Source organism: Pocillopora verrucosa, chromosome 11, assembly GCF_036669915.1.
Source record: "Pocillopora verrucosa isolate sample1 chromosome 11, ASM3666991v2, whole genome shotgun sequence".
Taxonomy (NCBI): domain Eukaryota; kingdom Metazoa; phylum Cnidaria; class Anthozoa; order Scleractinia; family Pocilloporidae; genus Pocillopora; species Pocillopora verrucosa.
In genome coordinates this window covers 20,350,621-20,362,404 of record NC_089322.1, presented here as the reverse complement: position 1 = coordinate 20,362,404, position 11,784 = coordinate 20,350,621, and the positions used below count along the sequence as shown (strand labels likewise).

The 11,784-nt window shown below is 39.5% G+C and overlaps 2 protein-coding genes across 2 annotated transcripts; one reads left to right on the top strand and one right to left on the bottom strand.

Annotated features, from left to right (window-relative positions):
* Nucleotides 1–2,768: 2,768 nt before the first annotated feature.
* LOC131772884 (uncharacterized) lies at nt 2,769–5,738 on the top strand. The gene is made up of 5 exons (XM_059088850.2): nt 2,769–2,928; nt 3,402–3,515; nt 3,896–4,251; nt 4,579–4,782; nt 5,409–5,738. The coding sequence occupies exons 1-5, from the start codon at nt 2,793–2,795 to the stop codon at nt 5,736–5,738; spliced, it is 1,140 nt and encodes a 379-aa protein (XP_058944833.2). The 5' UTR covers nt 2,769–2,792.
* A 1,727-nt stretch (nt 5,739–7,465) lies between these two features.
* LOC131772882 (putative beta-lactamase-like 1) lies at nt 7,466–10,207 on the bottom strand. Its single transcript, XM_059088847.2, has one exon. The coding sequence runs from the start codon at nt 9,717–9,719 to the stop codon at nt 8,034–8,036; it is 1,686 nt and encodes a 561-aa protein (XP_058944830.2). The 5' UTR covers nt 9,720–10,207; the 3' UTR covers nt 7,466–8,033.
* Nucleotides 10,208–11,784: the final 1,577 nt, after the last annotated feature.

Genomic DNA, 11,784 nt, shown 5'->3' with positions numbered 1-11,784 from the left:
TATGGTCGATTTACAACGCTAAATATTCCGAAATGTGAACATTTTGCACTCCTTGTGTGTCCGTTGCGGTTTCTGGTGATTTCTGCCATGAGACGGCTAGGAAATGTACAAAGTTTTAAAACATAAATGTTTCGTTTTTGAGCTTTTTGCCATGAACGCGACCCCGGCTGGGCGGGTTACCCCACCTTGAGTCGTTTTCATGGCAAATTGTCACCCCGGCTGACAGGGTTACCCTACCTGACACCTATCATGTAAATGTGATCAAAATAAAATAAGAAATTATATGGACAGGCGGGTTACCTCACCTACCTGGGGTCCCCCACCTCCATGTAAACAGGCCCTAACTTCACTATAATCAAGAAGCTGATATGTGAAGCTTAGAGGATGCTTTTGCCATGATAGTTATTTGTAAGAAAATCCATCGCACGTTGCAGATAACGAGACTTTTTTTTTTTCAACGAGAGTGAAAACCCTCTAACTTTTACCGCGACTCTCGACCAAGAGACATACTTTTGTAATTTGGTAGAGAATTAAAAACATGGATGACTGTTTACAAGAGAATAGGGTTAAATGTAGACTGGACCATTGGACCCTTGAACCACTGGACTATTTTTTTGGGACCATTTTTTTAGATCCTGTTTTGGGCCTTTTTTTCTTTTGGACCATTTTATCGGGGGGGGGGGGCCCGACCATTAGTGCTTAGGGAGGGGTGGGAGGCAGACTGTTGTTACTGAGGGAGGGGTCTAGGACGGACTAATAGAACGCAGGTAGTTTTGGGCGTTTGTTGTGTTAGTAAATGCTGCTGATTAATGGAGTTTTCACTGGATCATACAAATTATTATGAGCGGTCGACTGATTATTTTATGTCAAATTTTTGCGCTGGGCCTCAGCGCTTCTTTATTTTTTTGTCAGGCGAATACGAAACTGGCACCTAAACACTGGACTATAATTGTTATTGAAAACAGTCACAAATTCCTGTTTGTGATCCTCTGCTGTTGAGTCATGCGTGTGTCTTTTAAGTCGACTTGTGCCAGTGCTAAATGATACTCACGGGTTATCACGAATCATCCATCAGCTGCTTAACGTTTCCCTTTGTGTAAACAGTAGATCATGAAATTTAGCAGGAGCCCATTACTGGACTCCTGAATTTAGTTATCTTCTTTACGTCATTGATCTTATCAAACGACAAAGATCACGGAATTTCCGGTCCTTCCCTGCCCCAAGCACTAATGGTCTCCCCCCCGATAAAATGGTCCAAAAATTTATCCAAAAAAAGGTCCAAGAAAATAGTCCAAAAAATAGCTCGAAATATAGTCCAAGGGTCCAATGGTCCAGTCCATTATTTACTCTAGTCATTTACAGGAGCTCTAATGGTTTGAGAGAAAATGAAAACACTGATACAAACTAAACGATGGGGAACTCGTATGATCAACAGTAAGGCGCGATTTCGTATCGATTCACGCAACTGTGCCCGAAAAACTTATCAAGCTTAATATTTCAATGGTGTATCGAATGAAGAAATATTTTGAGAGAACATATCAATTTTGAATTTATGTAGAGTAACATTTAAAATTTCCGGCGCTTTAAAACTCAAAATGGAAACAGAAAGAGGACCCGTTCATTCTCGCCGCTGATATACTGATTATTAACGTGGAATTTTTGCTAAGCGACACGAACTAGCTTCTTATAAAATTCGGTAAACTTTATGGCTTATTACTTTTATGAATTGGTGGAAAAATTGGTAGATGACGTTGTGTACATGAGCTCCTACCGTTGCACGAAATTAGAAAGACATCATCACAATAGTAGAAATTAAGTTAGCCAAAACTACAGCTAGGCATGATTTAATTTATTTATACATTTATTTATTTATACGCGATGTTAAGTAATAGGAAGTGCGGTAAAAACAATCATAGAAATAACACGACATTCTGGACTGGCGATGATAATTTTTAGAAAATTCATTTGACGGGTATTTTCAGTGAAAAGGATTATCCCAGCAGTATAAATCGCTCAGGAAGTTGACTCTCTCAATTGTGTTTTAATAAGTTTCCATAACAATTTAACAGGTTTGCTTAAAATGCATCATTTTGCAAATCCAATCTCATCATATACGGTTCAGTCCTTGGAAAATCTTGTATCTTAAGTGCATGAATAATCATATGGAAAAAGGAAAAAAAGTTTTTTTCCTGGAAGAATGTGATCGACGATAGATATATATTGTTAAATCATCTTTTCAAAACAGATCAGAATATCAGTTTTGACATTTTTCAATCAAAGTGATATCGAAATGCATTAATTGGTGTGCCAAAAATAGTGTTTGCAATTGAATCATTTCGATAATCACTTTGATTGAAAAATGTCAAAACAGATCGAGGATGTCAGTTTTCTCACCATCAACACAGCAACTACACTATGTGATGGTGTAGTCGCTGATCCTTAGACCAGCTTTGTATTTGCTGATCTATTTGACATTCTCGAATTTCTGGTGGTGACGGCCGCCCATACGCCTTCTACGCTATCTACTACTTTAGTATATACCCATATGTATCATCTGGATAAAAGGGGTTAGTTTCTAAGGAAACTATGGTGCTGCGTCAGTGGGGGGTGGTTTTATCAGCTGAGTTGATCATGTCGATTGGCCACCGTAAAGAGTTTCGAAAGCTGACGGTTCGAGGGTTAGCCCTTCGTCGGGGATTGGGGTTTTTTCGAGCAAGGATTTTTTGATTGGCATAATTTACAGTGTAATGCATTGTTTTTCGGTCACAGAAATTAGAGACTGAGGCAGTATAATGATCCGAAGGCTGTTAGCCAGATTTAGAGGAGTGATTTTTGGTTTATTTTTTGGCTTTGGACTCGCTGTGCTTTTTGTGACATGGAGAGATGATGCTTTCTACATCAAAGAAAAGCTGATTATCGAGGATTACGGTGAGTTATTTGTTTGCCGGATGTATCATAACGTTCGCATTGAACAAACAAAAAAACAAACAACATAACTCAAAGAAACAGAAAAATTTAGCAAATATCACAAATATTAGTCGAGGTAAATGTTTTGCTTGCAGACGTAAATATTCTCGTCATAACATGGTATTTAGTCACTCAAAAGAAGAAGAACGTCTGGAGCTCTATCAATTTTTCATTAAGCTTTCATCCATTTGTTTTTCTGTATTTCATTTTTAACAGTCTGGTCTTGAATTACACTGAGCTGTATGCTTACTTATTTAAAATTCACTTTCTGGTTGAGTATTTCACCCTCCCAGAGTAAAATTTGCGGTGACATTTTGATCTTGACGGATCGTCCTACCACACGACACTTTTATTAGGATCATGACCACATCTTTCAACAGAAGAGGTTTTCTCTTCACCTTCGGTCTATATTTTTGTCTTCCATTCAAATCAAGGAGGAGATGGCGGGGTTGATTCTGCACCGTTGCTGACACAAGCTGAAAACAGCGAACCAAAGGAAATACTTCGCACTGGACCAAGAGAAAACGAAACAACAACCATAGATGATGGTACATATACTTAAATTTTGGATGATATAGTAGTGCTACTTTTTTACAAATAGGAAAAACTATGCTTGTTTTCTCAAATTATGTTACACTTTATGCCAGCACAAGCTATGAAAACCTTCATTATTGTACAGAATGTTCCACGGTCTTGACAAATGTTCAACCACCAACAACTTAACCTTACTCTACCGATGAGAGATGTTTCCATCGCTTCGCGCTTCGTAAAGTATTATCTGATCATGTCTTTGAACCCTTAGAAATAATGTATTGCTGTGAGATTTGATGTAATTTTCGTTCAATGTGGTGTCCTTCGCAACCTTAAGTATCAAGCCCAGCTTTTTGCTCTTTTGTTGACGTTTTTTTTGTTCATCGGTCTTTCTCAGATGGCACAGATTCACAGAACGACTTGTACAAAGCTTATGGTCACGTACACAGTATCTTGTTTTTTATTGGATATCTGCGTAGTCGTCACAGTCTTCTTGGCTCCTTATTAGATGCGCATCCACACATGGTGGTTTCCGATGAGGCAATGGCTTTTCCAAGATGGATAGGAGGTCTCCAAACGTGGCTAAATGGTTCGATATACGCTTTTTATGATACGTTATTTGGAGCTTCGCAGAGCGCAGTTGCCCACGGTAGACGCTCGCGTGTATTTGAAGGAAGAGTAGTGAATGTGACTTCTCCATATTCGTACTATGTACCAAATCAATGGCAGGGCCAGTATGATCAGTATATCAAGGTCAGCTAAATGGAATTTTTGTTTTTCTGTTCATTTGTTTGTTGGTTCGTTTTAAGAAATTGAATGCGCAAGACGGTAACTTAATGGTTAGTACATCTGCCCCGTATCGGAGACATACAGGGGGTCTTTTTTTGTAAGGCTTTTTTCAACCAATGGTTGGGTGTAGTTAAGCGAAACCAAATTTACTGTTGACCACAAGTTGTTAGGGACTGGCCCCTCGGTTTGTTTCAACAGCATAATTTGATATACCGATAGAGAAAAATAGTTCAGTCTGTAATTGCCCTGACAGTAATCGTATTACGAACCATCCCTAAAATTTTGATTCAGGTGATCGGAGACAAGTCAGGTGCCTTTACGGCGGGAGCAATGAGGAAAGACAAAGCCGTTGATGCAGTTCGACTCCTAGAGAAAGCCGCCGGCGCAAAGGTGAAGTTTGTTCATGTTGTGCGAAATCCATTCGACAATATTGCAACCATGGTTCTGCAAGATGCTAGAGTCAAAAAAAGGGAAGTGGGAAAACACCAAACGAAGGTATGTGCGATGTAATGTGTAACTAAACGTGATATGTCAAGATACGAAGCTTCAGGGGTCGGCCACTATTTTTCGCTGTATCCCGATTAAATTTTCCGGGATATAGCATTCTGACGATCTCCTCTCCCCTCCCCTCCCCTCCCTGGCAGTCAGTTTTCCATGTTCCCCCTTCCCTTCCCCTTTATACTCTGTCAGAGACGACAAATCCCCATCTCCGTTCCCCATGAAAACTTCTGCCACTCTCGCCCCTGCCCACGTGATAAAAATAATCAGCTCATTATGTGAAAAAAGAGTATTTGGGACAAAAGTTGCTAAATTTGCCACGTAATGACTTCTTGGTTTTGCATTTTCCTGTGATTTGATTGGTTACTTAAACAAGCCTCGAAATTTAATTGGTTGTTTTGATTAAGTGTTGCTTTCTCATTGGCTGGGAAAAAGACGAGATAGCATTAGAGTAATATGATTTACAAATAAATCGCACCGGCGAGAGCCAATCAGATCTCAAGGATCAACGGTGGTCTTCAAATGGATGTAATAAACATGGGAAACGGTCCTTAAGTAGCTATAACCCTATTATAACCATGAACTGATGGTTTACACGCTGTATCTCTATCTGTTATCCACAGGTTAAAGCTTCTTATATATTGGACGAGAGTATAAGTCGTTATTTCGGCTGGGCAGCAGGTTGTAACAAGGCCAGGCAAGCGTTTCCAGGCAGTGTTATCGACATTCCAAGTCTAGAAATTGTCAAGAACCCTGCCGACACTCTGAGAAAAATCTGCAAATTCCTGAGCATCTCTTGTTCAGAGCGTTATATACAGGACTGCGCAGCCACTGTAGATCCAGTCCCATCAATGACACGTGACTTAATAGAGTGGACCACTGAACAAAAGAACCGCGTTTACGAAGAAATGAAAAAATACTCCTTTTTTGACGGCTACTCATACGATCAATAGGACATAATCATAAAGAATTATTGTATATTAAGCTATTATCTTTATCAGAATTATCATGTATTATCATACCGTTACCATTATAACGAAAACTTATGAGATTGTAAAAGATTGTTTTTCATTTTAAATTCCTCTTCTCCGATTCCCAATTCCTGATTCCATTCGCAGCCCTGCCCGAAATTGTATAATTTTGACAGCGAGGTCACGCAATTTCCCCAACCCATAAAAAAAATTGGGAAATTTCCGAGACTGTTCCTAGGTAGATTTTAATGGCATCCCTCTGTAACATTTGCATATCAATACAGATTTGCATCCCATGCTAATTATGTGAAAATCGTCCGACAGAAAAGCGAGAAAATTGGTTTTTGAGCGTTCTGAATATAATCAGTCGCTATTTAAGAGAGCTGCATCCAGCCAGTTTGAGCGAGGAAATAGAAGTCCAACGGCCGTGACGTGTATTTTGTGACGGAAGTTGTCACAAATTCGTAACGCTTTCGTCACGACAATTACCAATCACAAACTCCTTAATATGTTTCCAGTTAACAAGGCTCTTAGAATTGACGAACAGTTTCAAATATATAATATTGACAAACAGTTTGTGACATGAAAACAGGGTATATTCGATCTAAGATTTGCTTGAAAGGCAGAGGTCAAAACTAAAAATCAAATCCACTGCGAAGTTTGAAGGCCCAGAATGTGAAATCCAATTCAAGGCTTAAGAAGTTCTGAACAAATCAATGCCGAGAAAATGTTTCAACTGAGAAAACATTTCACATGACGTGGCCTCAGACATAGGAAATTTCTGCTAAAAATATCACTACTTTTCCTGATGTGCCAAATTATTTGCGACCCCACGAAGGTCATGGGAGAAATGGAGTCAGTCATCTGAGATGGTAGAGCAGATTAAGGGCCTGTTTACATGGAGGTGGGGGACCCCAGGTAGGCGAGGTAACCCGCTTAGCCGTGGTCGAAAAATAAAACGCTTTTACATGAAATCTTACAACCCCGGGGTGCTGGGGTGAGGTTTCTTGAGGTTGTTGTTGCGCTTGCAATTAAGGAGTTTGAGCAGAGGCGTCCCAAGCTCACATCTCGAAAAAGACGAAAGATAAATTCTCGGACACATATGTATTTATTTATGAAAGCGTCACGCGTTGTGTTACGCGGTGTTTGGTTTCGCGAGAAACCGTTGACTTAATACGTTATACGGAATAGTTTGGGAAACCAAATATGGTCGATTTACAACGCTAAATATTCCGAAATGTGAATATTTTGCACTCCTTGTGTGTCCGTTGCGGTGTCTGGTGATTTCTGCCATGAGACAGCTAGGAAATGTAAGTTTTAAAACATACATGTTTCGCTTTTGAGCTTTTTGCCATGAACGCGACCCCGGCTAGGCGGGTTACCCCACTTTGAGACGTTTTCATGGCAAATTGTCACCCCGGGTGACAGGGTTACCCTACCTGGCAGCTATCATGTAAATGTGATCAAAATAAAATAAGAAATTCTATGGACAGGCGGGTTACCTCACCTACCTGGGGTCCCCCACCTCCATGTAAACAGGCCCTAACTTCACTATAATCAAGAAGCTGATATGTGAAGCTTGGAGGATGCTTTTGCCATGATAGTTATTTGTAAGAAAATCCATCGCACGTTGCAGATAACGAGACTTTTTCTTCTTTTTCTCTCCCGCTTTTTTTTTCCTCTCTCACTAAGGGTCAAGTATTGAATATTCTCAGGAGAACTATTGCACAACTGCTCGATAATGTCAATGATAAATCAACAGTTTTTTCATGTATTTACAGTCCTTTAATGAGTTCTCAATCTTCGCGCCTTCACGGTTAAGTGGAGAGAACATTCAAGAATTGAAGTATAATGCAATGATGTAAACAAAGGAAGTTTTGCGCATACTAACACAACTGTGTCGTTGACTATCGTGAATACAGTTTACAAATGTCCACATTTAAGCTCTTAATATGATCATGTTCAGCGATCGAAAATTATTAAATGATAATAATAACAATATTAATAATAATGATAGTATTACTGATAAAATGCTGTTACGCGCATGAACTACGGTAGACTTTTATCGTTAAAGTAATAAGGCACTACAGATATTTGCGCCTTGAAAAATCCCCCACTCGAAGGAGACCACAATATATTACATCAGCAATAAGGGTTCTAATATAACAAGCAGAGACAAAAATGACTCTGGAAAGGAGAGGATAACAGCAGATTAAAATGACGAACTTAAAAATTCCAAATTTTTCCTTAATGATAAGCTGTCTCTTCGTGACGGCATTATGAAACGCGAGTTGCTATCATCGCTTTCCCAGGGACTTTGAAACCGGGCGAAACGCCATTCTCCTCGAAAGATAAAAAGTGTAAGTCGTCATAACTACCCATCCTTTCAGAAAAACACGAAGAAGAAGGCCATTTAAATTCTGCTTGGAAAACCAATTTATTTCCAATGTATACAATGTGGAAGTTCTGATATGGAGGATTGATAAAGCGTACTTGAAGGACGTCATCTTGAACTGTAATCTCCACCGAGTATGTGGTCACCTTATGTGAAAGCACATCTGAAATGTTTACGGAATAGTTTCCGATGTACGGCTTCGGATCCACTGGAAATTCGGACGAACCCTCCAGATCAACCAGAGTTTGGTTCATGACTGGAAGAAGAATTTTATAGATGTCGTGAATCATTCTATTAGATATAGATGGCCCTCCTTTGACGAAATGAAATGTGCTTATGAACAGATTTACCCCCAGCTGTAACTCAGGAACGACCGAGAGGTATGCTTCGTAAGAGTCAATGACTCCACCCTTTTGCCGAACTATGAAATGTTCCTGGAGTTCCATCTCCCATGGAGCCCCCCAAATGGTGGTCCCATCCGGGGCGATATCCGCAGCGGACATCATATCCCAGAGCGACGCCGGCCGGAATAGGGTTTGTTTTGACGGTTGTGCAAGTGTCATTCCGAGCTTCGTCATGTCCTCGAGCGTTGAATACATTTGGCCAGCAGGTGCAACCCAATAAATATTCATGAAAGGCATTATTTCTCCGTTTGGCGAATACGGAAATGCCATGTTTTGCTGCACGTCCGCTGTGATTTCAAATCCTGTGCGTGTCATATTTAAAGGTTTCAGAATGTTTTCTTTCACCCAAGTCTCAAACGTTTGATTCTGTAGGAGATTCTCAGACAGCAATCTCCCGAGCAAGGCGTATCCAAGGTTACTGTAAGACGGCATGGATCCTGGAGGCAGTATGAGACTGCGGTTCTTAAGAAGTTGTAACTGCTCTTCCGAAGTATCATTACGGCAAATATAGAAACATGGCGCCTCTCGAGGTAGCCCCGACATTTGACTTGCTATCTGTCTTATCGTCACGTTTTCTCCAGTAAAAGGGTTTTGAATGTAAAATCCTGGAGCGTATTTGCTCAACGGATCGTCGAGGGAATCTATCAGGCCTTCCTCGTAAAACTTGTACACCATAAGCACTACGAATACTTTCGTGACGCTACCAATTCGGTAAATGGTTTGATCGTCGGGTATGTCTTCGCGTGTTGTGACCTTAGTTCCTTTATGAAGACTCAACAGAGTACGATCTTGATAGAAGATATTAGCCGATATTGCAGGAAGGTTTACTGTCTTGTTAACACGAGAGCTTATATAATCAGCGATCTTCTTCAACCCCGTAGAGAGCTGTTCCGGTAGTTTCTCAGATAAGGCCATTAGCTTTCCTGGTGTTTTAGGGCAAGGTGAGCCATACGTATCCGGTTCGCTCTTCTTCGGGGGAGCTCTGTCATAACCATTTCCACACTTTGCACATTCTTCATCATTTTTTAAAACCTGCCAAAGGAACAAAGCCGTCATGACAATCGCAATAATACACGCCACCACTGCAACAATCCTCCAAGTTCGCGTAGAACGTGTGTACCGTATTTGCATCGATTCCATCACAAGATTTTCCACACTGCTCATTGTGTTTAGGCATAAAACATAACTAATCTCTGGGCGATGTTTATTTTCCCAGAGCAGCGCTTCCTTCGATAGCTTCTAGATACTAATATCTCGGATTCTTATATGGTGGTTATCACACCAATTGCGTCGTCAACACAACATCCAAACGGAAAATTACCCAAGCGATAAGTTATGCCAAGGTTCGGTAACGGTGTACATCATGGTCTATACCTGTTCCTGTGACCGATCGCAGCGAGCAGATTATAATGCGATTTCATGGCTCACCTGTTATTCTTCATGTCACGTTCTCAGAAAAAGATACTGCTCATAAACATAACAATGCACCTTCAATTCAGATGAAAGCGACACTATTTTTTTCTGCATAATCAAAGGAAGTCTTTTCAGCGAGTCAGTTCTTACAAATCTTAAAAAGAACACTGTGCTTTATAAAATGATGGGTTTTTAGCTCTTCTGCAATAGCGCATAATTCATCACTCGTCACGTTTTATGGTTCACAGCACTTTAACGACTCTTGCACTTAGCAGTCATAAGTTGTATGTTTATATAGCTTGTCTACAGCCGCCCACAGGAGCATTGTCCATAAAATTAAATAAACATACACTGGAGATATTGACACGTTACGTTTTTGAAGGCAATATGGTAATATCCAAACCTGGCCGAGAAAACTGAAGTCTTAAGCAATCTAGAAAACTGAGATAATTAAAGTCATGTTTTCGACCTTTTATCCGCAGTGATGATATCTTTTCTTCCGCTCTCTATCTCTCCTTCCGCTCTCTATCTCTCAGTGTCTCTCTATCTCTCAGTGTTTGTGATATCACTTAGTATCTTAGCGCCGGCAGATATCTATTTTGTGTCAGTTTTTTTATGAATTGATACGAACGATTCTAATTTTTCACGTTCAGGCGACTGATTCTGTGACCTAACAAAGTAAGCCTCTTACCACAACAAAATTTTTCAAATGCCTTAAAAAATATTGCGTGCCACGCCATTTACACTCGTTACATTTTTTGGAATGGAAAATAACAATATTGGAAATAAACAGATATTTGCTTTCACTTAGCTTTTTACTCATTACGACTTTAATTAATATGATCTAGAATGTTACGAGGAGACTACTGAAACAATAATGACTTTGTGAAGGCTTAATTAAGTCCTCGAATATGTAATTCCGGCGTAAGTCGCCGAGACGTCCAGATTCACCTATTACAAGCCGCCATTTCGACTCGAATATTAGAACTGTCTTCGAAAAAATATATTGTAGTGTCTAATTAACCATTTTTTTGTAAGATTTTGATGGGAAACGTTGTAATATTTGTAGAATTAAATATAACGGTTTATGTTTACTAAAATTACGTACGGGAAAAAGGAATTCTGAATTTACCTTTTTAAAATCTAGTTTAGCTTGTACCAAGCCCGAATAAAACAGCGAAAAATCTCGCTACACCGCGATTAGCGCAAATATATTTTAACTACGCGTAAAAAACGGCTGAAGGCAGATATTAAAAAATTCAATTGTTCCCCTTTGCCATTTGCCAAAATAATCGCTATTTCTAATTATACATAGAAACGGAGATCTTCGGTCATCAAAAACGACATAGGAACAAATATTTGCGTGCTATATCGCAACACAAGTAGACAGACCTGTAAAATTTAATAAGCTATTTCAAGTAAGTTGTCAGCATTGTTTACCATTACTTTTGTCAATAGTCATGCCCCAAGCTGGAAAATTTTCCAATTTATTTCAAACAGCCATGTGTTCATTTGCATTATCATACTCAGTAAGCAACCACTTAAAAGAGAGTATAATTTTCGGGTCTTGTTTCTGGTATATCATGTGCTTTAGTGAGTAATCAGCCTGACCTTGTTCTTAATGTTTTTTTTTTCCCCGCAAATAATGCCTTGCACAGATTATTGAGAGACTTAATTAACAAGCATTAACATTTACTTAATGAAACCAGCCATAATTGTGGGTTACATTTCGCAGAAAATTTTGCATATCATGACGCACAAAATGTTTTTTATATTTCCTTAAATGAGTGAATGGTAATTCTTTACAAGAGGGAAG

Coding starts and splice junctions, on each gene's coding strand:
- LOC131772884 (XM_059088850.2), top strand. CDS start 2,793: ATGATCCGAAGGCTGTTAGCCAGATTTAGAGGAGTGATTTTTGGTTTA. Junction 2,929..3,401: donor GCTGATTATCGAGGATTACG/GTGAGTTATTTG, acceptor ATTCAAATCAAG/GAGGAGATGGCGGGGTTGAT. Junction 4,252..4,578: donor AGTATGATCAGTATATCAAG/GTCAGCTAAATG, acceptor ATTTTGATTCAG/GTGATCGGAGACAAGTCAGG.
- LOC131772882 (XM_059088847.2), bottom strand. CDS start 9,719: ATGAGCAGTGTGGAAAATCTTGTGATGGAATCGATGCAAATACGGTAC.